Here is a 26,286-nt window from a genome sequence, read left to right as displayed (position 1 = left end):
GAAGACCATGCCCATCACTGTGAACAAATTATCCTGCTGAGGATATTTCTCAGTGCTCCTTTCATATCTCGATTCCTCAGACTATAAATAAAGGGATTCAACATGGGTGTGACTGCAGTGTACATCATAGCCACAATGGCATCCTTGTCATTAGTGTTATTAGATGAGGGGACAAAATATAGTCCAATGATGGATCCATAGTACAAGGAAACCACACAGAGGTGAGAGCCACATGTAGAAAAGGCTTTGCAGATTCCATTGATCGAGGGAGTTTTCAGAATGGTGACTCCAATGTGGCCATAAGAGACCAGAATGCATATGAATGGCAGGGTAATGATCACATTACCTAAAACAAGGATAGCCAGCTTATTGATGGTGGTGTCTGAACTGGACAGCTTTACCATGGTAGAGAGGTCACAGAAGTAGTGGGGGACAATATTGTCTCTAAAGCGACATAATTGGGTCAAGAGAAGTGTGTGAACAAGGGAATTGCCAGTAGATAAAGCCCAGGATACTACTACTAGAAGAACACAGAGTTTCTCACTCATAATTTGTGAATAGTGCAGAGGGTAGCAGATGGCCACATACCTGTCATAGGCCATTGATGTCAGAAGAAAGCTCTCAAGATCAACAAAAAATGAAAAGAAATATACCTGGGTAATGCAGCCAGCATATGAGATGGACTGACTTTGTGTCAGCATATTCATGACCATTTTTGGAGATGCAACTGATGAGAAAGAGATGTCTGTGAAGGCCAAGTGGCTGAGAAAGAAGTACATGGGGGTGTGGAGGTGAGAGTCCAGCCTGATGAGCAGGATGATGAGCAGGTTCCCCAGCACAGTTGTCAGGTACATGGTCAGGAAGAGGGCAGAGTACAGGCCTTGGTCCTCTGCTCTAATGGGGAGCCCCATGAGGATGAACTCAGACACAGTGCTCTCATTCCTTCTCCTCATGCTCTTCCTCTTCTGCTTTGAGTAGATAGAAGGAATGAGGAAGATAAGTGAATTTAACTATTACATTGTAGAAACATTTTGTAAATCATGAGTACTGAAAATAACATTAGTGCAAACCACTTAGTATACCTGTTTTAACTTCAATATAGAGATTTGTCAGAGTAATATACTAGTGATTATTAGCAAGGGTTATAACTTGGAAACAACAGAATGTGTTTTAGAGGGAAATAATGAACCATCAGAACAATTATCAGATGATAATTGTTACAGATCAAGATTCCTGGATTTTAGCGAGAGAATATTAATTTAAGGAATTAGTATATAAAGTGAGATGAGCTAATAGAAAATTCAACAACATTTCAATGATTTTGTTTTTTAAGCTTTCTTGAATGAACCTGCCGAATGTTTTTTTTTTCCATAAATTAAATCCAGATAGTGGAACCCATGGAGATACCAGGGTCTGAGGAGTTACTGAAAGCAGGATTGCAGATGTTCAAACCATTAAGAACATGAGTCTATGCCAATAACATAAAACACCAATACCAACTTGCAAGGAGCTATGAGTTCTTACCATAATATCAGCCAAAGAAATACCTTGTGTCTTTCTCGCAGAAGAAAATGTCACATTTTACTCTTAACCTGGGTTTTTAAGCCAATGACTGTTATCTATGCATTTACAGCATTTTTTCTGTTACTAAACTGGCATTCCTCTCTTTTTCTTTCACTCGTGCCCTGCCCATGTGAGCAACCATAAAACAACAGAACCTGGAACATGATAAAATTAGAGTTGATATCCAAGCAGCTGAAACAGCTCTGTGGTAATATTCTATTTGAAGAATTGTTTAGTGGTCCATGCGTTCCTGTGACTGGCAGCAATCTATCTGCTTCTTCACTTTTTCCAGGCTTAAACTAGAGTTAATGTATGAATTCTCCCAACTTAGTGAAGACCATTTTAAAAGTGCCTATGCTTCATCTGCCTCAATGTGTAAAAAGAAAATTCAGTTAAGGTGACATTGCATGGAATAAATTTACTACATTTTTTACTTAATTTTGTGTTAGTAGTAACTATCACAATGAAAATGCTAATTATCTATCTGTGCATAATAGACTGTACATGGGTAGACTGTAATATTTTTACATTTTGAGCAGAATTTCAATAAGCATTTATTTTTCTTATGTAATTTTAGATACTATATATAATAGATACAAAAAAGAGTTTAAATAAATAATCCTCCATAGTTTTGCAAAAATGTCAAGTTACGTGAATCCAAGGTGATGAAAAAGTTGATATATGTTCTACAAAATGTCTTTATAGGAAGAGGTTACATAAGAATATTATAAATATGGGTTTCTAACTAAGTGTTTGGAAGTACATTGCTAGGGGCTTTGAACAACAAGGAAAATCCAAGACAATAACCAGTCATAGAAATGTAAATGTTAGAGAATATATGAGAAGCAGACAGATAATCATGTTTAATTTGGTATGACAAAACGTTTTCATCTGTTTAAGAACAGTAGCACTCCCATACAAAAAATAAATTAGGTAATGAAAACTAGGAAATGGAAGACTGGCTGCAAATTAGTAGAATGGAGAAGCCAAGAATACTAGCTGAAATATCAACATCAGGAATAATTATGGAAAAATCACAGAGATTTAGGTAGAAGTTGGAATAAAACACAATGGCTGTTGTGTTTACATTAAAAGTGAGCAGAACATATTATTTTCCTACTTTTTTAAAAAAATGGATAAGTTTAAAAAATATTCTATGGAGCATTTTGAGGGGGTAAATCCTTTTATCTCAAAGCTTAGGCAGGTTCTTAGTGCAAGAAAAATTACTACATAGCAAAATGTATGGTAGTTCATGGTTTGATCACTGAGATGGGAAATGCATGCCGAACAGAGAGACAGAGAATAAGACAGACACAGAGTCACAGAGGGAGACCCAAACATATGCAGTGATACAGAAAAATTTAAAATCTATGCCTGCTCTGACAAGCAAATTACAGATAACTTGAGGGGGGGGGAAGGATGGAAAAGATTTTGCATTTCTCTCTAAGAAGAAACAGCTGGATCACCTGAAGCAGTCATTCATCCATCATGACAAGCAAGAGTAATAAATTCAGAATCAGATATGATCAATATGTGGACATATACATGCGTACATATAATAGGAAGTCCATATGAGTTCTAATATTGAAAATCATATAGAGGACCTAGGGTATACTCTCTGTCCCCAGATCCAAATTAGAGGCTTAGAGAATAAAATTGCTTCATTGTCATTGACGCCCTTAGGGAAAGAACTTTCACAAGCAGCCATGGAAGTCCTTTTACCCTTGAGAACTAACAGTAGCAACCATAACAAGATTCTTCATCATTTTGTCCTGTTTAAATCATGACCCCATGAGAAAGCAAAGATTCCTTGTTCAAAGTACCCAAAAATGTTACAGAAAAAAAACTTTGTCAACCTAAAGATAGAGATGGCCATAAATGTAACAGAAATCTATAGAATACCAAATAGATTGGACCACAGAAAACCTCTCATCACATAATAATTAAAACACCAGATATACAGAACAAAGAAAAATATTAAAAGTGTAAGAGAAAAAGCCCAAGTAAAATATAAAATGGACATATAAGAATTACACCAGACTTCTCAAGCCAGAAGAGCCTGGACAGACGTCATGAAGAATCTACAAGAGCACATATGCCAACCCAGGCTACTCCCTCTAAAACTCTCAATCATCAAAGATGGAGAAAAGAAAATATTCCATGACAAAACCAAATTTAAACAATATCTATTTACCAATCTAGCCCTAAAGAGGACTCTAGAAGGAAAACTCTAACACAAGGAAGGTATCTGCACCAAGAAAAATGCAAGTTATTAATCATGTAACAACAAAATCAAAATGAGAGGATCACATACACGTAATGCCACCTACCACAACAGGAACTAACAATCTAGTCTCTAGTATTTCTCAATATTCAAGGACTTAATTCACCAGTAAACAACAACATATGTAAACAGACTGGATATGCAAACAGGATCTAGTATTTTGCTGCCTACAAGAAACACTCCTCAATGACAAAGACACAGACTACCTCAGAGTTAAAAGCTGGAGAAAAGTCTTCCAAGAAAATGTCCCAAAAAACAAGTGGGAGTTGCCATCTTAATATCCAATAAAATAGACTTTCAACCAAAAGTTATCAAGATGAGGAAGGATAATTCATATTTATCAAAGGAAAAAATCCACCAAGAGAGAGTCTCAATTATGAAAACCTATGCCCTAAATGCATGGGCACCCACATTCACAAAAGAAATTTTACTAAGGCAAAAGACACACTTTGAACTCCACACAATAATTGTAGGAGACTTCAACATGCCACTGTCACCAATGGACAGGCCATTGAAATAGAAACTCAACAGAGACACAGTGAAACTATGAACCAAATCGATGAAGTTTATAAACCAAAAGGATTTAGCAGATATAAAACAAAAGAATATATCTTCTGCTCAGCACCTCATTGTATCTTCTCCAAAACTGATCAGATAAGTGGTCACAATACAAGCCTCAACAGATACAGAAGACTAAAATAATCCTGTGCATCCTACCATGCACTTAGGCTAGACTTCAATAAGAAAAACAACAGAAAGCCCACATACATATGGAAGCTGAGAAACTCTCTACTCAAAGATAACTTGAGCAGAGAAGAAATAAAGAATTTAAAGACTTTTTAGAATTTAGTGAAAATGAAGGTCCAACATACCCAAACTTATGGTACATAAAGAGAGCAGTGATAAGAGGAAAACTCATGGTTCTAAATGCCTCGTTAAAGACATTTGAGCAGCTTAACAGAACATCTGAAAGCTATAGAAAAAAAAAGATTTGAATACACACAATAGGGGTGGATTGCAAGAAATAATCAAATTCATGGCTGAAATCAACCAAGTAGAAACAAAGAGAATAATACAAAAAAATTCCCCAAAACCAATAGCAGGTTCTTTGAGAAAATCAGCAAGATAGAAAAGCCCGTAGACAAACTAACTAAAGGGCACAGAGACAGTATCCAATTTAACAAAATCAGAAATGAAAAAGGAGACAAAATAATAGAAACTGTGGAAATTAAAAAAATCATTAGATTCTACTTCAAAAGCCTATATTAAACACAATTGGAAATCTAGATGACATAGATGATTTTCTCAGTGTACCAAAGTTAAATTATGAGAGATAAACCATATAAAGAGCACATATCCTCTAAGGAAATAGAAATAATTAAAAATCTCCCACCAACAACAATATAAATAAATATAGTGTAAAATTCTACCAGAACGTTGAAGAAGAGCTAATGTTAACACTCCTTAAACTATTCCATCAAATAAAAATAGGAGGAAAACTACCTAATTCATTCTCTGATGCAACAATTACCCCGATTTCTAAACCAAGAGATCCAACAAAGAAAGGGAACTTCAGAACAGTTTCACTTATGAATATTAATGCAAAAAATACTCAATTAAATTGCTGAAAAACAAATACAAGAGCACTTCGAAACAGTCATTTTCTGTAATCAAGTCGGCTTCATTCCAGAGATGTAAGGTTGTTTCAATATATGAAAATCCAGTTGTTTCAATATATGAAAATCCAATATACATCAATATACGTAATCCACTATATAAACATACTCAAAGAAAAATGACATATGATCACCTCTTAGGTGCTCAAAAAACATCAGACAAAACACAATACCCCTTCATGTCAAAAGTGTTTGAGAGATCAAGAATTCAAGGTCAATACCTAAACATAATAAAAGCAGCATACAGCAAACTAATGGACAGTATCAAATTTAATGGAGAGGCACTTGAAGCAATCCCACTAAAATCAGGGATGAGAAAAGGATGCCCACACTCCCCATTCCTATTCCATATAGTTCTCGAAGTTCTAGCTAGAACAATAAGAAAACAAAAGAACAATGTGGGGATTCAAATTGGCAAAGAGGAAATCAAGGTATCATTATTCACAGGTGATATGATAATATACATAAGCAACACCAAAAATTATGCCAGAGAACTTCTACAGATAATAAACAACTTCAGCAAAATGGCTGGATATAAAATTAATTCAAACAAATAGGAGACTTCCTATACTCAAAGGATACATATGCTGAGAAAGAAATTGGGGTGATGAAACCCTTCACAATAGCCACAAACAATATAAAGTATCTTGGTGTGACCCTAAACAAACAAGTGAAAGATCTGTATGACAAGAATTCAGAAGTTGTAAAGATATTCCATGCCAGTGGATTGGCAGGATTAATATATGAAAAATGGCCATCTTGCTAAAAGCAATATACAGATTCAATGCAATCCCCATCAAAATTCCAACTCAATTCCTCATAGAGTTAGAAAAGGCAATTCTCAGATTCATCTGGAATAATAAAAACCCAGGATAGCTAAAAACTATTCTCAACAATGAAAGATCTTCTGGGGGAATCAGTATCCCAGACCTCAAGCAGTAATACAGAGCAATAATGTTAAAAAACTGCATGGTATTGGTTCAGTGACAGGCAATGGAATAGAATTGAAGACCCAGAAATGAAACCTAACACCAATGATCACTTGATATTTGAAAAAAGAGCTAAATCCGACCACCTTTTTAACAAATGGTGCTAGTTCAACTGGTGGTTAATATGCAGATGAATGCAAATTGATCCGTTCTTATCTCCTTGTACAAAGCTGAAGTACAAATGGATCAAGGACCTCCACATAAAACCAAACACACTGAAACTAACAGAAATGAAAGAAGAGCCTTGAACACATGGGCACAGGGGAAATTTTCCTGAACATAACACCAATAACTATCAAGTATTGACAAATGGGACCCCATAAAATTACAAAGTTTTTGTAAGGCAAAGGCCACTGCCAATAGAAAAAAATGGCAACCAACAAATGGGGAGTATATCATTACCAATTCTACATCCAAGAGAGGGCTAATATCCAATATATACAAAGAACTCAAAACTTAGACTCTAGAGAAACAAATTACCCTATTAAAAATTTTGGCACAGAGATAAACAAAGAATTTTTAACTGAGGAATATTGAATGGCTGAGAAGCAACTAAAGAAATGTTCAACATCCTTAGTCATCATGGAAATGCAAATCAAAACTTCCTTGAGCTCACACCAGTAAGAATGGCTAAGATAAAAAAAAAAAAAAAAAAAAAAAAAAACCTCAGGAAACAGGAGGAGCAGGCAAGGTTGTGGAGGAAAAGGTACAGTCCTCCACTGCTGGTGGGATTGCAAAAGCTATTAGAACCACTCTGGAAATCATTTTGGTGGTTCCTTAGAAAATTGGGCATAATACTACTGGAGAACCCTGATATACCACCTCTGGGTTTATTCCCAGAGGATTCTCCAGCACGTAATAAGGGCACATGCTCCACTGTGTTCATAATAGCCAGAAGCTGGAAAGAACCCAGATGTCCCTCAACAGAGAAATGGATATAGAAAATATTGTACATTTATACAATGGAATACTACTCAGCTATTAAAAACAATGAATTCATGAAAATTTTAGACAAATGGATGGAACTAGAAAATATCATCCTGAGAGAGGTGAACCAATCCCAAAAGAACACACATAGTATGCACTCACTGATAAATGGATATTAACCCAGAAGCCTGGAATACCCAAGATACAATTCACAGATCAAATAAAGCTCAAAAAGAAGGAAGAACAAAGTATGGAAACTCTGGTACTTCTTAGGAGGGGGAGCTAAATACCCACAAGAGAAGACACAGAGACAAAGTGTGGAGCAGAGTCTGATGGAAAGACCATCCTGAGACTGCCCCTCCTAAGGATCCATTCCATATACAGTAAAAAATCCAGACACTATTGTGGATGCCAACAAATGTTTGCTGACTGGAGCCTAATATAGGTGTCACCTGTTGCTGAAGGCTTTTACATCGGGCACAGAAGGAACAATACTATTATCCACCCAGTATCCCCAGAGTTCCCAGGGACTAAACCATCAACCAAATTGTACACATGGAGGAACCCATGGCTCCAGAAGCATATGCAGCTGAGGATGGCCTTGTTGGACATCAAAGTGGAGAGAAGCCATTGGTCCTAAGAATGCTAGATGCCCCAGTATAGGGGAATGCCAGGGCAGGGAAGTGGGAGTGGGTGGATTGGTGAGCAGGAGGGGATGGGTTAGGGGATTTGGGGGAGGGTAACTAGGAAAGGGGACATTTGTAATGTAAATAAAGAATATATCTAATAAAAAAGAGAATCAAAGAGTAGAATATGTAAAGGTCAGGGATCAACATATTTACTTACAGGATCAGTATTTCAGGATTTTTTTAAAAAGGAAGTTAGCTGTCAGTGGTACTGAGTGTCTTGCAAGTTTACTCGTTAGAGGTATGGATGAGCAGCTGATAGAATGCACAACTTGATTGTTTCCATTCTGACATACAGTAGCAGGTATGTGGAAAGTTGTATTCAACCTTCTATGAACCAATTTCTTTGTGCTTGTGTGTGTGTGTGTGTTAGTGTATATGTGTGTATGTGTGTGTGTATGTGTGTTTGTGTAACTCTCTGATGAGTTCATGTACATCGATGCAGGTACCTGCAGAGGGCAGGGATGATGGCTCCTTTGGAACTTGGAATACTGGCTTTTATGAACCCTTTGAAATCAGTGCTGTGAACCACACAACCCAGGTTCTTTTCAACAGCAATATGTGCTCTAAATGTCTGAACCATTTCTCCAACACCAAACCTATTTATTTTCCTCATCTTGAGTTGGAGTTTCTCTTATGTTCATTGTTTGGAGGGATCTCAAATCCTAGGTAACTAACTTAAGATATGTACTATGACTCAATTTACATTTGAAACAATTTTCCAGGGACCATGTATGAAAAGCACCACTCTAAGTTACATTAGATATGTAATGCAAGGAAGTGCTTAAACAGTGGGACTTAGTAATTTAGTACTATTTTAAGCCAAACTAAGACAAGTAAATGTGAAGTGTTGAAAAAATTAAAAAGGTAAAGGGAGACATAACAATAGACACTGAAGAAATTCAAAAAAATCATTGGGTCTTCTTTTAAAAGCCTGTGCTACAAAAATAAAAAAAAATCTTATTGAAATGCACAATTTTCTAAACAGAGACCACTAACCAAAGTTAAATCCAGATTTGGAAAACTATTTAAGCACTGAATAAAATCCTAAGGAAATAAGAGCAGTATCAAAAGTCTCCTAACCAAAAAAAGTGCAGGGCCAGATGGTTTTAGTATGGAGGTCTACCAGACTATTAAAGTATTGCTAGACATTAAGATTTCTATCAAAGAACCTCTACAGCTGAAAAACTCCTTCAGTAACCTGGCTTGATTCAAATTTTATTCAAGAATATTAGTAGCCCTTCTACACAAACATGATAAATGGGTTCAGAAAGAAATTAGAGCAACAGCACCTTTTAAGATACACATGAATAATATAAAATGTCTTTATGTAACTAACCATAACTAACCATGTAACTAAAAGAATCATATGATAAGAACTTCAAGTTGCTGAAGAAGGAAATTGAGAAAGAAATCAGAAGATGGATAGATGTTGCATGCTCATGGATTTGTAGGATCAACACATCATACCAAAAGCAATTTATGGATTCAATTCAATTCCCATTAAAATTCTAATACAATACTTTATAGACATTGACAAAGCAATTTTCAACTTTATAGCTAAAACAACCATGAACAATATAAAAACCTTACAGAGATATCACCATTCCTGACTCAGGTTGTATTGCAAAACAATAGTAATGAAAACTGCATGGTACTGCTATAGTAACAGATTAATGAATGGAATGAAATTGAAGACCTCAAAATAAACCCACATGCATATGGATTCCTGAAGTTGACAAAGAAGGCAAATGAAACATACAATGGAAAAGAAAGCATCTTCTACAAATGGGATTGATCTAAATGGATGCCTGAATGTATAGAAATGCAAATGGATTCATATTTATCACCCTGCACTGTACTGAAGTCCAATTGCATCACAGACCGCAACCTAAAACAGGATACACTAAATCTGATAAAAACCTAAAGTGGAGAATTGCCTTGAACTCCTTGGTACAAGCTAATGTTTAAGGTTCTAAGATCATCACTTGATAAATGGAATCTCTTGAAACTGAAAAGCTACTATAAGGCAAAGGACAGTGTCAATAGGACAAAAAGGCAGCTTACAAAATCAGAAAGGACCTTCAACAACCCTACATATGCCAGAGGGCTAATATCTAAAACATATAAAGAACTCAAGAAGCTTGACACCAATAAGCCAAATAACACAGTTGAAAATTGGAGTAAAGACCTAAACAGAAAATTCTCAACAGAGGAATATCCTATGGACTAAATGCCCTTAAAGAAATGTTGAAAGCCATTAGGAAAATGCAAGTGAAAAAAACCTCTAGATTCCATTCAATCTTGCACCAGTCAGAATGTCTAAATTCAAAAACACAAATGATAGCATATGCTGTCAAGGATGTAGAGCAAGAGGAATACTCCCACATTGGTAGCTGATTTGCAAACTTGTACAACAATTGATTTCCATTTGAGGAAATCAATTTGCTGATTTCTCAGAAAACAGATTAATACCACCTCATGTCCCAGCTATACCACTTGTGGTGGTTTGAATATCCTTGGGACAGGGAATAGCACTATTAGGAATTTTGACCTTATTGAAGCAGGTAAGGTCTTGTTTGAGAAGCGTGTTACCTTGGGGGTGAGCTTTGTGAGATTCCTCCTAGCTGCCTGAGAAAGATAGTCTTCTCTTTGTTTTTGGCTGAAATTATAGAAGTCTCACCATCTCCAGGATCATGCCTGCCTCAATGCTGCCATGATTTCTGCAAGATGATAATGGAATGAACCTATGAACCTGTCCCTTAGCCCCAAATAAATGTTGTCTTTTATAAGAGTTGCCTTGATCATGGTGTCTGTGGTAGTTTGAATATGCTTGGTCTAGGGAATGGCATTATTTGTAGGTATAGTCTTGTTGGAGTAAGTGTGACATGGTTTGAGGAAGCGTGTCACCGTGTGTATGTGCTTTAAGACTCTCATCCTAGCTGCCTGCAAGTCAGTCTTCTAGAGGCCTTCACATGAAGATGTAGAACTATCTGTACCTCTAGCCTCAAGTGTACTTCAATGCTGCAATGGTCCCACCCTGATGATAATGGACTGAAATTGTAATCCAGCCCCAATTAAATGTTGTCCTTTTAAAGAGTTGCTCAGTCATGATGTCTGTTCACAGTGGTAAAACTAAAAGTGAGACAAATTGGTCCCAAGAATGTAGTATTTCAGTGATAGTTTTGTTTGGAAGAACCTGAATTTTGGGACTTTAAATTTGGAAAGTAATGCAATGGTTTAAGTAGGCTATATTAATAGGAATATAGAATACTTTGTTTCAGAGGGTGATTTGAACTGTGGAAGCCTGCCTATCAATGTTACAGTAAATAATTTTAATATGTGGCCAAAAGATTGTTGTGATATTTTGATGAAGAATGTGGCTGCTTTTTCCCATTGTCAGAACAGTTTAATTGAGTCTACCATAAAGTTATTTATATTAATTGCATCAACAAAGTTCTCAAAAGATTCCAGAAGAGATTATGTTCTATTCTTATGAAGAGCATTTAAATGAAATGTAGCAAGCTGAGGAAGGAAAAATATGTAATGCATGATTCAAGTAATAAAGGGTCACCAGCAAGTAAAGTGGAGCTGAATCCTATGTTCAAAGAGATAAACAAATTAAGGGAGTGGTGACTTTGGATCAAGATCCCTCCCAGCTAAGTTTAGGTCCAAGCATGGTGGTATACATCTTTAATTTCAGGAGACAGAGCCAAGTAGATGTCTGAGTTCAGGACCAGTCTGGTATAAAGCAAGTTCCCAGTATAGAAAAGCTTAAGTTCAGGTATGATGGTGCATATCTTTGATCCCAGCATTCAGGAAATAGCATTGCATATATCTGAGTTAAAGGTTGGACTTCAGAGCAAATTTCAGGACAACCAAGCTTAAGTTATAACAGAGTTGGAAAAAAAGAAAACTGGTGATAATCTAATAGAACAAGGGATCCATGTTCCAACTTGAGACAGCAGTAGAACTCAACAGGTTCAGCCATTTGGCTCTGACTTTATAGTCAAAAGTAGAAGGGCTAGCAGTAAAATTGATGTTAGTTAGCAGGAGCCAAGAAATTGGCAGTTATTAAGAAAAGACCAGCATCACTTAGGTGAAATCCAGGAAGTGTTTTATGAGAGCAGAAGGAAGCTGTGGTCCAGAAATAGTCAAGGCTGTACCTCATTCTCAGAAGGATGTCATAATGTATAAAAATAATGAGATAGTACTGGTTTAGACAGTATGAAGTGGTCATGGAGAGCCATTGATGCTTGGCAATGTGAGATGCCAGGGAGGCTGTGGTTAAGGTGTAGCCTCATTTGCAGTTGATGGTCTAATACTGAAGTGCTCATGCAAAGATGTTGGTGCATGGTACCATGAAGAGACCCTATGAGAGGCTATTGGTAAAGCCTAGTTGCAGTAGAAGACCATAGTGTATTGGAGATTGTAGAACCATAGGAGTATCATTAAGAACAGCTGTAGCAATAGAGTGGCGTTTACCAGAGCCTAGAGTGCTACAGAGAGCAGAGCTGGAGATGCGATTCAAGTCCTTTAGAGGAGCCCAGAATATGAAGTGTAGATGCCAAAGGAACAAGAAGTTGTAACATTGACTTTGCCTTGGAGACGCCCAAAATTTTGAGATATCATAGCTATGAGTTGTTTCCTGAGGAAAACCCCTAATAGAGTGTGAAATCATCTCAGGAGAAAAAAAATCTGTTGTAGTCAACAAAAATGAAGAGCAGTTGGAAATCTGAAGATTGCTTTGACGTCAGTCATGGAAATTTGGACCCAGCTGTTTTTGTGCTTGCTTTGGGCATTACATTTAAGTGATTGTATGAATCTCAGAAGATACTTTGAACATTGGACTTCTAATATTGTTGAGACTGCTGTACTATGAGGTCCTTTGAAGTTGAACTAAATGTATTTCTTATTGTGCTGTGTTTAGGTATGGCTCCCATAGACTCATATGTTTAAACAAGCCTATAGGGGCCAGGAAGTTGAGTGCAGTGCAGTTTGAATATGCTTGGCATAGGGAGTGGCCTATTTGGAGGTGTGGCCCTGTTTGAGTAGGAGTGACCTTGTTGGAGGAAGTGTGTCACTGTGGCCATGGTCGTTAAGACCCTAATCCTAGCTGCATAGAAGCTAGTATTCTTCTATAGGCCTTCAGTTGAAGATGTAGACCTCCCAGCTCTTCCAGACCCACATCTGCTTGGATAATAATGCTCCTGCCTTGATGATAATGGACTGAACCTGTGAGCAAGCCCCAGTTCAATGTTGTACTTTATAATCAAGTGTTTCTTTGGTCATGGTGTCTGTACATAGCAGTAAAACCCAAACTAAGAGCGGACGTCCTCACAGCCATGGAAAACCTAATTGATGCAGAAGTTGGTGCCAGGGACTGGGGTATAGATATGATAGACCCAACCATTTTGTTGTTTTGAGACTTTGAAAGGCCATGGGATGCTTTAAACGGAGCTGAAAGGGCCCTCCTCATAAGAATAATGAAGACATTGTTTCTGAGGGTGATTGCAACTGTGCAGATCTAGCCCAAGAACTTTAGTACGTGAATAAGAACTTCAGTATGTAGCATGGAGACTGTGGCATTTTGGTGAAGAATCTGACTGCTTTTTGCCATTGCCTGAAGAGTCTACCAGATGCTAAAAAAGAGATTTACATTAATTTTATTGACAAAGAAGTCTCAAAAAAAAAAAGCAGAGACTTTTTCTCTACTTTAGTCTCATGAATAGCATCTTGATCAAATGTAGCAAGCTTTGAAAGTAAAAGTATAAAATGTATGCTTCAAAGAATAAAGTAGAAGCAAGAAGTAGAATATAACTAAATCCTATGTTCAAGGAGATAAAAGATTAAGGGAGTGTTGACCTCTGGGCATGATGACACCCAGATAAGCTTATTGCTTATATGTTTGCAGTTGGACAAAGAATACTTATTTCATGTTAGGCATTATTACCTGGTTATTGTTTTCATTTGGATTTTTAATTTGGAATGAACTACAATACAGAAATAGAGGATACATTTAAATCTTGAGGCATCATGGACAAAAAATATTAAGGGCATGTATGATTAAACACACCTTTAATCCCCAGAGATAGAGGTAAGAAGATCCCTGAATTCAAGGCCAATCTGGAACAGATAAAATTATATGTGGAGAAAGGCAAAAGTCCCTGCATGATGATACAGGGACTTTAATCCCAGCATACAGTAGACAGAGCTATACAGATCTCTGAGTTCCTGAACAGTTTATAGAGCAAGTTGGGAGCCTTACCAAGCTTGGGCAAGGAAGAATGTAATAGAAAAAGCAGCCTGTATTCAAGCTACAGCAAGCAGCAGAATTTGGTAGGTGTATCCATGTGGCTTTGGCTTTAGAGTTAGAGTCAAGAATAGAAGGAACTACTCAGACAATTGATGGTAGCTAATTTGAGCTAAAAAATCAGTTGTTATTAAGAAGAGGCCAGCATCATTGAAGTGAAATCCCCTTGAAGTGTTTTCTGAGAGCACAAATAAGCTGTGTTCCAGAGCTAACCAAGGTTGTACCTTTGTGTGCAACTGGACTGAGTAATGTGCAAGAATCACCCAGGTGTACTGGCTTTGAAGCAGTGAATGGATCATGGAGTGTTGATAAGGCTCTTCACTGTGAGAGGCTAAAGAAAGGCATTGGTGAAGGTGCATCTCAATTGCAGTTGATGGCCCAGGACTGAAGTGGTCAGGCAAAGAATTTGAGGCTTGGCACCATGAAGGGATTATGTGAGAGGGTATTGTTGAAACCTAGTTGCAGCAGAAGACCCCAGCATACTGGAGATACCAGTACCATTGGATTCAACAAGAATAGCAGCAACAGCGGAGTGACCTTAACCATTTCCAGAGTGCTATAGGACACAGAGCTGGGGCTGTGACCCAAGACCTTTGGAAGACCAAAGAAGATCACAAATCATGTGTAGTTCCCACACATTTGAACAAGAATGTGTAAATTTTATGTTGTCTTGGAGACCTGAAGATGTTAGAGATGTCCAAGAACTGTAATACCTTCTGAGAAAAGATGCAGTCAACAAAGATGAAAAGAGTTGTATATGTAAAGAACTCCTTTACCTTAGAAAAGGAGATGCAGAGTTTGGAGTTTTCCCAGGTTGTTTTTGGTCATATTTTGGTCCACAACATTTTCTTTTTTTATTCAATATATTCTTTATTTACATTTCAAAAGATTTCCCCTTTCCTGGATTCACATTCCTCGAAAGGCCCATAAGCCCTCTTCCCTCCCCCTGTTCCCCCATCCACCCCTTTCCACTTCCCTCTTCTGGTATTGCCCTACACTGCTGCACTGAGCCTTTCCAGAACCAGGGGCCATTCCTTCCTTCCTCTTGGTCATCATTTGATATGTGGATTATGTCTTGGGTATTCCAAGTTTCTAGGCTAATATCTGCTTATCAGTGAGTGCATACCATGAGTGATCTTTTGAGACTGGGTTACCTCACTTAGGGTGATGTTCTCCAACTCCATCCATTTGTCTAAGAATTTCATGAATTCATTGTTTCTAATGGCTGAATAGTACTCCATTGTGTATATATACCACATTTTCTGTACCCATTCCTCTGTTGAGGGACATCTGGGTTCTTTCCAGCTTCTGGCTATTATAAATAGGGCTGCTATGAATATAGTGGAGCATGTATTCTTATTACATGCTGGGGAATCCTCTGGGTATATGCCCAGGAGTGGTATAGCAGGGTCCTCTGGAAGTCGTGCCCAGTTTTCTGAGGAATCACCAGACTGATTTCTAGAGTGGTTGTAGCAGCTTACAACTCCACCAGCGGTGGAGGAGTCTTCCTCTTTCTCCACATCCTAGCGAACACCTGCTGTCTCCTGAGTTTTTAATCTTAGCCATTCTGACTGGTGTGAGATGAAATCTCTGGATTATTTCCATTTGCATTTCCCTAATGACTAATGATGTTGAACATTTTTTAAGGTGCTTCTCAGTCATCCGTAGTTCTTCAGGTGAAAATTCTTTGTTTAGCTCTGTACTCCAGTTTTTAATAAGTTTATTTGGTTTTCTGGGGTCTACCTTCTTGATACCTAAATATATTAAAAGCAATATACAGCAAACTGGTAGCCAACAGCAAACTAAATGGAGAGAAACTTGAAGCAATCCCACTAAAATCAGGGACTAGACAAGGCTGCCCCCCTTTTCCATATCTTTTCAATATAGTACTTGAGGTACTAGTTAGAGCAATTAGACAATATAAGGAGGTCAAAGGGATACAAATTGGAAAGGAAGAAGTCAAACTATCACTATTTGCAGATTATGTAATAGTATACTTAAGTGACCCAAAAAACTCCACCAGAGAACTCCTATAGCTGATAACTTCAGCAAAGTGGCTGCTTATAAAATCAACTCAGCCATTACAAACAATGAATTCATGAAATTCTTAGACAAATAGATGGATCTGGAGAACATCATACTAAGTGAGGCAACCCAGTCTCAAAAGATCAATCATAGTATGCACTCATGATAAGTGGATATTAGTCTAGAAACTTGGAATACCCAAGACATAATCCACATATTAAACTATGTCCAAGAAGAACGGAGGAGTGGCCCCTGGTTATGGAAAGACTCAGCGCAGCAGTATAGGGGGAATACCAGAACAGGGAAGTGGGAAGGGGTGGATGGGGGAATAGAGGGAGGGAAGAGGGCTTATGGGATTTTCGGGGAGTGGGGAGTCAGAAAAGGGGAAATCATTTAAAATATTTAAAAAAAAGAATCAACTCAATCAAATCAGTAGCCTTCTTATATTCAAAGGATACTCAAAGGATAAGCAGCCTGAGAAAGAAATTAGGAAATTAAGACCCTTCACAATAGCCACAAACAATATACAGTATCTTGGTGTGACTCTAACCAAACAAGTGAAAGATCTGTATGACAAGAACTTCAAGTCTCTGAAGAAGGAAATGGAAGAAGACCTCAGAAAATGGAAAAATCTCCCATGCTCGTGAATTGGCAGTATTAATATAGTAAAAATTGCCATCTTGCCAAAAGCAGTCTACAGATTCAATACAATGCCCATCAAAATTCCAACTCAGTTCTTCACATAGTTATAAAGAGCAATTCTCAAATTCATCTGGAATAACAGAAAACCCAGGATAGCTAAAACTATTCACAACAGTAAAAAACTTCTGTGGGAATCAGTACCCCAGACCTCAAGCAATACTACAGAGCAATAGTGTTAAAAACTGCATGGTATTGGTACAGTGACAGGCAGGTGGATCAATGGAATAGGATTGAAGATCCAGAAATGAACCCACACATCTATGGCCACTTGATCTTCGACAAAGGAGCTGAAAACATCCAGTGGAAAAAAGATAGCCTTTTCAACAAATGGTGCTGGTTCAACTGGAGGTCAGCATGCAGAAGAATGCAAATTGATCCATTCTTATCTCCTTGTACTAAGCTCAACTCCAAGTGGATCAAGGACCTCCACATAAAGCCAGACACACTGAAACTAATAGAAAAGAAGCTGGGGAAGACCCTTGAGAACATCATTACGGGGGGTGGGGGGAGAGTTCCTGAACAGAACACCAACAGCTTATGCTCTAAGATCAAGAATTGACAAATGGGACTTCATAAAATTACAAAGTTTCTGTAAGGCAAAGGACAGCATCAAAAGGACCAATCAGCAACCAACAAATTGGGAAAAGATCTTCCCTACATCTGACAGAGGGCTAATATCCAATATACACAACTTTTTCACTATGTTATTTTGGAATGGTAATATATATTTCATGATGTTGGAGGTATGCGATCTGCTTTTTTAATTTTTATTTTATAGAGAATTACCAGTAAGAGATTGCCTGAAATTCAGAGACTTTAACATTTGGACTTTTAACACTGTTGTGGCTGCTATATAGTATGAAGACTTTTGAAGTTGAACTAAATGTTCTTTGCCTTATGCTACAACTCTGTATAACCCTTATGAACTCATGTATTTTAACAAGCCTGGGGGTGGAATGTGATGGTTTGACTATATTTGGCCAAGGGAGGGGCACTGTTATGAAGTGTGGCTTTGATGGAGTAGGCATGGTTCTATTGGAATAAGTATGTCACTGTGGTATTTGAGAATTTCCATCTCGCCGACAGAGGAAGCCAGTCTTCTCCTTTATACCTTTAATTTTGTTTGGTGTTTATTTTAGCTGATTTTTTTCTGTGATAACATACTCTGAAAAGTAACTTAAGGATAGGAACTGCAAACGGTCAACTAAATTGGACACTGTGGCTCTTATAAACTGAACCACCAACTAAAGAACATAAATAAGCTGGACCTATCCCCCATGGACATAGTAAGGTTCACCATATGTGGACATTTCTACTGGGTCTCCAGGATCTTGTGATTATGTCCCTTACTCAAGACCTTGTCATCTGGTTTAAAGCAATGGGGATTAGGAGGGGTAGCAGACTCATAGATGTGATGGATGTTTGAACACACATTTGTTTTTCTACCCTGTGGAAAGCATGCACTTACCTACTCCAGAAAATTTTGATAGTCATATTCTGTAAGAACTTCAGATGGAAGGTAAGGTAGAAAGGGGGTGGATCATAAAGGGTCAAAACTAAAGTGAAGGCAATATTTCTGACCTTGTAAATGGAATAGGGAAGGAGGGGCAGCTAGTTTACACACTTAATTTTGTTAAGGTCACTTTTAGGGTCCAATTCATTTTTCTATCTATTCTGAGCTCTGAGGATGGTATGCATAATGAAGCTTACAATATGTCCCCATAATTTTAACAAGTGACTGTGTTATTGGAGATATAAAGACAGGTCAATTGTCAGATTCCAATAGTGAGGGGAGCCCATACCTGGGGATGAGATCTACCAGCTTTTTGGCTACTACAGTGGTGGTTTCCTGGAGTATGTGGAAGGCTTTTTCTCTTAAGTAGTCCATTTAATGTATTATCCTACTCCCCCCCAACCCCCCCCACCCCCCCCCCCCCGCCAGTGACCTAGCACTAGAGGGACCTAGCAATCTCCATAAAATCCTGGCATCCTGAGTCTGCAGAACCCCCGCTGAGCTCAAGATCTCATGAATTTGACATCAAGTCTGGGAATGTTGAGGATTATCTCTTTCTGAGCCTGAAACAGCAGTTGTCTTTCCTTGGGTATGAGCCTAAGGTAAGTTACCTCATTTTGGTAGAGCTGAACCTTTTTTATGGATACTCCAATATCCCATCAGGCCCAGTTCTCTGAGATAGTTGGTTGTTACCAAATGGCAAGTGTTTTCATCTGGGGTATCTATAAGGAGGTAATCAACACACTGCAACAGAGTTATATGGGGGGGGGGTCCTGCTGGCACTTACTCAGGTCTTCATGGAGTGTCTCATTAAAGATGGTGGGTGAGTTCTTGAATGCTTGTACCTATCTAGTCCCACTTGGATATCCATTAAGCTCACACTCTGGGTCCTCCAATGGAAGAAAAACATGGGCTGATAAACTGGAGCTAGTGGCAAACAAAAGACGGCATCCTTGAAGTTCAATATGGTGTCAAGGTATTATTCAGGTGGCAGGCTTCTCTGCAAGATGTAAAGGTTGGGCACTGTAAGATGAATATCTTCTACTCATTCGTTGACTTTGCTTAAGTCCTGTATAGACTGGTAGTCATTACAATGGGGCTTCTTACTGGCAGGAGAGGGGTTTTCCAGGCTGACTGGCAAGGGACTAATAGCCCTTGTTTTCAGAGTTGATTTATGTGTGACACTCTTCCTAATTTTGCTTCTCAGTGCCTGGGGTATTGGCAAACTCCAGCAAAGCTGACATTGGTCTTTCATTGTACCAGGATTCGGGCTTGAAGTTTTGTTATTCCCATGGGATTTTTCTCTACCAGTACCCCTAAAATCTTTTCCTATAACCTTTCCAGGTATGGGTCTTTATCAATGCTTGGAGGGAATGTGGCATAGAACTTATATTCTTCTTCTAGTACCATAGTCAAGATGTGTAAGAGACCTTTTCATAAAGAATCTACATTCCCTCAAATACAAAGTGGATTTATTCTCCCATTTTAGTCAGCAGATCTCAGCCAAGAAACCAAGGTCCACTTTAACCCATATTATTTTGTTGGGCAGGGGTCCCATAGGTTGTTTCAAATTTTAATGTTGTGTTTTCATGTTTATTGGCTTCCCCTCCACCTTTAGGTTTACACAATGCTCATGTACAAATCTAATCTTGAATCCCTCAGTCACTTAATTTATTTTTAATGCCTAGAACTCTAGGCTTTTTCTTTTAGCCCTTTGTAACATTTGTTCTTCTGATGTCCCATTTCTTTTGAATAGGAACATGGGTCTTTTTGAAGACAATACACTCTCTCCTTTCTTGAGAGGAATTGCTTCCCCTCCTCTTCCATATCCTATATTATTCAATTTTTGGGTATCTGTTTTCACTCTCTCCCTCTCTCTCTCCTGGGTGGATATCAGTAAAATCTTGGCAAGTCCTCTGGTCTGCCTGTCCTCTGCAGCTTATTATAGACCATTTCAGGTATTGCCATGACTTCAGCCATTCCTTAACTTTGTAATCCATTCAGCCACTGAAATTTTCTGCAATGTCTGGCACCAACTTGTCAGTAAATGTTAGATTCACAACAGATTGGTTTTAACCTAGAGGCATCTAGGTTAAGAGGCATGTTGCTGTGGTAGGCTTCCAGTAACACCTCAAAAAATACATTTTGTCTCTCCTCCTTACCTTGGTTAACCTATCCTTCCTTATATAAATTTTTTGGCATTCAGTTAACATCTTGGAGACGCTCTCATTAAAATCTGGTGGTTGACCTTTTAGCCTTTCCTTACCTAAAGGCTGTTAGTGTCCCACTCCTGACAGGCATAAGGAAAAGCTGCATCAATAACAGAATTGTTGTAAGCTGACAGCTTGCCCTAGCAAAGAATTTCTGGGCTGCACCAGTCATGTGCTCCTCACTCATGAAGTACACTTGCAAAAGTTGTTGGCAATCATGCTTTGTGGGGTGGTAAGTAATCATTATAGAATGTTATAGTTCTAGTAGGGTGGAGAGTTTCTCTGAGAACTTAAGTTTCTGCATTTTCCAGTTATATACGTTACTGGCGGTAAAGGGAATGTAGGTCTCTATTGTCTTCCTGCCATATGCTCAGCTGTGTGCAGGAAGCACTGGCACCCCTGCCCCAGAAGACAATGAGAGCATGCCATAGTGAGCCAAATTCACTCCTGGGCCAATGGCTGCCCCTACATGCCTTCTATTCAAGCCAGCTCCAGATGAGCCCAAGCAGCGCTTCTTCCTGATTCCTGCACTGACACTTGGTCCACTTGGACACTTGGTCTTTCATTCTGGTCCACATAGAACCATGGTCCTCAGGAGCCCAAGCCCGGCCATGTCAATGTGAGGGTTCTGCATTATCTGTACAGCTCATCAGGGCTGACCACAGAATGGTGATGTAATCTGTCTGTTGCAAGATATTTCATATCGATTCACATTGAGGCTGTGAGAGGCCAGAGATTGGAGAGGAGAGAAGGATCTAAGAGAATTGAGGGGAAAGGAGACAAAGATGCTCGGGAGAGCACACAAGCAGAGCAGGAAGAAGACATTGATATCCAAATGTGGTCAGACATATTTCTAGTGTTTTGGAGAGGTTAGAAATATTGGGATAATACTTTATCATTGTAAATTGGCATTAAGTAATTGGGAATTTTTTGTTTTGCTTTTGTTTGTTTTTTATTTGATATATTCTTTATTTACATTTCAAATGCTTTCCCCTTTTGTGGATCCACCCTCCCTGAAAGTCCAATAAGCCATCTTCCTTCTCCCTGTTCCCCAAACAACCCTTTTCCATTTCCCTGCCCTTGTATTTCCCTACAGTTCTGCATTGAGCCTTTCTAAAACCAGAGGCCTCTACTTACTTCTTTTTGGGCATAATTTGATATGTTTCTTGGGTATTCCAAGCTTCTGAGCTAATATCCACTTATCAGTGAGTGCACACCATATATGTTCTTTTGTGAATGGCTCACGTCACTCAGGGCATTCTCCAATTCCACCCACTTGCCTAAGATTTCATGAATTCATTGTTTTTAATAGCTGAGTAGTATTCCACAGTATAAATATACCACATTTTCTGTATCCATTCCTCTGTTGAGGGACATCTGGGTTATTTCCAGCTTCTGGTTATTATAAATACAGCTGCTATGAACATAGTGGAGGATGTGTCCTTATTACATGTTGGGGAATCCTCTGGGTATATGCCAAGGAGTGGTATAACTGGGTCCTCCAGTCATATCATGCCAATTTTCTGAGGAAAGGCCAGACTGATTTTCACAGTGGTTGTACCAGCTTGCAATACCACTAGCAGTGTTCCTCTTTCTCTACATCCTCACCAGCACCTGCTGTCTCCTGAGTTTTTGATCTTAGCCATTCTGACTGGTGTGAGGTGAAATCTCAGCATTGTTTTGATTTGCATTTCCCTGATTACTAAGGATGTTGAACATATATTTAGGTGTTTCTCAGGCATTCAATATTCCTCGGGTGAAATTTCTTTGTTTATCTCTGTACCCCATTTTTAATAGGGTTATTTGTTTCTCTCGAGTCTAACTTCTTGAGTTCTTTGTATGTCTTGGATATTGGCCCTCTATCAGATGTAGGGTTGGTAAAGCTCTTTTTCCAATTTGTTGGTTGCCATTTTGTCCTTTTGACAGTGTTCTTTGCCTTACAGAAACTTTGAAATTTTATGAGGTCCCATTTGTCAGTTCTTAATTTTAGAGAATAAGATCTTCTGTTAGGAAATTAGCATAGCTGTTCTATTCAGGAAATTTTCCCCTGTGCCCATGTGCTCAAGGCTCTTCCCCTGTTTCTTTTCTATTAGTTTCAGTGTGTCTGGTTTTATGTGGAGGTCCTTGATCCACTTGGACTTGAGATTAGTACAAGGAGAAAAGAATGGATCAATTTGCATTCTTCTGCATGCTGACTTCCAGTGGAACAAGCACCTTTTCTTGAAAAGGCTATCTTTTTTCCACTGGGTGATTGTAGCTCCCTTTTCAAATATCAAGTGACCATAATTGTGTGGGTTCATTTCTGGGTCTTCAATTCTATTCCATTGATCTGCCTGCCTTTTTCTGTACAAATACCATGCAGTTTTTAACACTAATGATGTGTAGTACTGCTTGAGGTCGGGGATACTGATTGCCCCAGAATTCTTTTACTGTTGAGAATAGTTTTAGCTATCCTGGGTTTCCTGTGATTCCAGATGAATTTGAGAATTGCTCTTTCTAACTCTATGAAGAATTTAGTTGAGATTTTGATGGGAATTGCATTGAATCTTTATACTGCTTTTGGCAATATGGCCAGTTTTGCTATATTAATCCAGTCAATCCAAGAACATGGAAGGTTTTTCCATCTTCTGAGGTCTTCTTGTATTTCTTTCTTCAAAGTCTTGAAGTTTTTGTCATACAGATCTTTCGCTTGTTTGGTGATAGTCACACCCAGATACTTTATATTGTTTGTGGCTATTGTGAAGGGTGTAATTCCCCTAATTTCTTTCTCAGCTTGTTTAACCTTTGAGTATAGGAAGGCTACTGATTTGCTTGAGTTAATTTTATATTCAGCCATTTTGTTGAAGTTGTTTATCAGCTGTAGGGGTTCTCTGGTGGAGTTTTTTAGGGTTGCTTAAGTATACTATCATATCATCTGCAAATAGTGAGAATTTCACTTCTTCCATTCCAATGTATTAACCTACTTTTCTTATCCAATTGCTCTAGCTAGAACTTCAAGTACTCTATTGAATAGATAGGGAGAGAGGGCAGTCATGTCTAGTCCCTGATTTTAGTGAGATTGCTTCAAGTTTCTCTCCATTTAGTTTGATGTTGGCTACTGGTTTTCTGTATATTGCTTTTACTATATGTTGGTATGAGCTGTGAATTCCTGATCTTTCCAAGACCTTTAACATGAAAGGATGCTGAATTTTGTCAAATGCTTTTTCAGAATCTAATGAAATGTCCATGTAGTTTTTTTTTCTTTGAGTTTGTTAATGTAGTGGATTACATTGATAGATTTCCATATATTGAAACATCCCTGTATCACTGGGATGAAGCCTACTTGATCATGGTAAATGATCATTTTGATGTGTTCTTGGATCTAGTTGGTAAGAATTTTATTGAGTGTTTTCCCATTGATATTCATAAGGGAAAGTGGTCTAAAGTTCTCTCTCTTTGTTGGATCTTTGTGTGGTTTGGGTATCAGTGAAATTGTGGCTTCATAGAATGAGTTTGTAGTGTTCCTTCTGTTTCTATTTTGTGGAACAGTTTGAAGAGTATTGGTGTTTGAAGGTCTGAAAGATTCTGCACTAAAACCATCTGGTCTGTGCTTTTTTTGGTTGGGAGACTGTCAATGATCACTTATATTTCTTTAGGGGTAATGGGACAATTTATATGGTCTCTCTGATCTTGATTAAACCTTGGTAGTTGGTAACTGTCTAGGAAATTGCCCATTTCGTTCAGATTTTCCTGTTGTGTTGAGTATTGGCTTTTGTAATAGGATATGATAATTTTCCTCAGTTTCTGTTGTTATTTCTCCCTTTTCCTTTCTGATTTTGTTAATTTGGATACTGTCTCTGGGCCCTCTTGTTAGTCTGACTAAAGGTTTATCTATCTTGTTGATCTTCTCAAAGATCAAGCTCCTAGTTTTGTTGATTCTTTGTATAGTTCATTTTGTTTCAAGTTGGTTGGTTTCAGTCCTGAGTTTGATGATTCCTGATTTCTACTCCTCTTAGGTGTATTAGCATCTTTCTGTTCTAAATCTTTCAGGTGTGCTGTTGAGCTGTTAGTGTATGCTCTCTCCAGCTTCTTTTAGGGGGCCCTCAGACCTATGAGTTTTCCTCTTAGCTTTGCTTTCATTGTGTCTCATAAATTTTGGTATGTTATGCCTTCATTTTCATTAAATTCTAAAAAGGTTTTGGTTTCTTTCCTTATTTCTTCCTTGACCAAGGTATCATTGAATAGAGCACTGTTCAACTTCCAGGTGTATGTGGGCTTTCTGTTGTTTTTGTTGCTATTGAAAACCACCCTTACTCCATAGTGATCTAATAGGATGCATGGGATTAGTTTGATCTTCTTATGTCTATCGATGTCTGATTTGTTGCCAATTATATGGTCAGTTTTGGAGAAGGTACCATGAGGTGCTGAGAAGAAGGTATATTCTTTTGATTTAGGATGAAATGCTCTATAGATATCTATTAAACCCATTTGGTCCAAAACTTCTGTTAGTTTCACTTTGTCTCTGTTTTGTTTGTGTTCGCCTCATCTGTCCATTGATGAAAGTGGGGTGTTTAAGTCACCCACAATTATTGTGTGGAGTGTGATGTGTGCTTTAAGGTTTAGTAAAGTTTCCTTTATGAAACAGGGTGCCCTTGTATTTGGAGTATAGATGTTCAGAATTGAGAGTTCTTCCCGGTAGATTTCTCCTTTGATGAGCATAAAGTGTCCTCCTGTGTCTTTTTTGATGACTTTTGGTTGAAAGTCCATTATATTGGATATTAGAATGGTTAGTCCAGCTTGTTGCCTTGGAACATTTGCTTGGAAAACTGCTTTCCATCCTTTTACTCTGAGGTAGTGTTTTTCTTTGACACTGATATTCATTTCCTGTATGGAGCAAAATGTTGGGTCTTGTTTATGAATCCAGTCTGTTAGTCTATGTCTTTTAATTGGGGAATTGAGTCCATTGATGTTAAGAGATATTAAGGAATAGTGATTGTTGCTTCCTGCTATTTTTGATGTAATTTTCATGTTTGTGTGGTTATCTTCTTTTGGGTTTGTTGAAAGAAGATTAATTTCTTGGTTTTTCTAGTGTGTAGTTTCTTTCCTCTTATTGGTGTTTCTCATTCATTACCCTTTGAAGGGCTGAATTTGTGGAAAGTTACTGTATAAATTTGTTTTTGCCATGAAATGCCTTGGATTCTCCATCTATGGTAATTGAGAGATTTGCTGGACGTAGGAGTCTGGGTTGGCATTTGTGTTTCCTTCTGATCTGTATGACATCTGCCCAGGCTCTTCTGGCTTTCATAGTCTCTGGTGAGAAGTTCGGTGTATTTCTTATAGGTCTACCTTTACATGTTACTTGACCTTTTTCTCTTACTATTTTTAATATTCTTTGTTTGTTTTGTACATTTTGTGTTTT

The 26,286-nt window shown here is 38.1% G+C and overlaps 2 protein-coding genes across 3 annotated transcripts in view; one reads left to right on the top strand and one right to left on the bottom strand.

Annotated features, from left to right (window-relative positions):
- LOC127685303 (olfactory receptor 50-like) overlaps positions 1-953 on the bottom strand; it is a 35,501-nt gene extending 34,548 nt beyond the window's left edge. Inside the window, exon 1 of one of the 2 annotated variants that reach the window (XM_052182362.1) lies at positions 455-953. In XM_052182362.1, coding sequence (XP_052038322.1) covers positions 455-953 — 499 coding nt within the window. Of the gene's footprint in view, positions 1-14 lie in introns of those variants that run through there. The other variant, XM_052182363.1, reaches the window with a different exon arrangement.
- The window catches only part of LOC127685304 (olfactory receptor 50-like), a 314,138-nt gene that overhangs the window by 101,635 nt on the left and 186,217 nt on the right, over positions 1-26,286 (top strand). The gene's annotated exons all lie outside the window — the stretch shown is intronic.

The sequence above is a fragment of the Apodemus sylvaticus genome, chromosome 5 (assembly GCF_947179515.1).
Source record: "Apodemus sylvaticus chromosome 5, mApoSyl1.1, whole genome shotgun sequence".
NCBI classification, from domain to species: domain Eukaryota; kingdom Metazoa; phylum Chordata; class Mammalia; order Rodentia; family Muridae; genus Apodemus; species Apodemus sylvaticus.
Note: the sequence above shows the minus strand (reverse complement) of the source record. Positions and strands in the feature narration are given on the sequence as shown.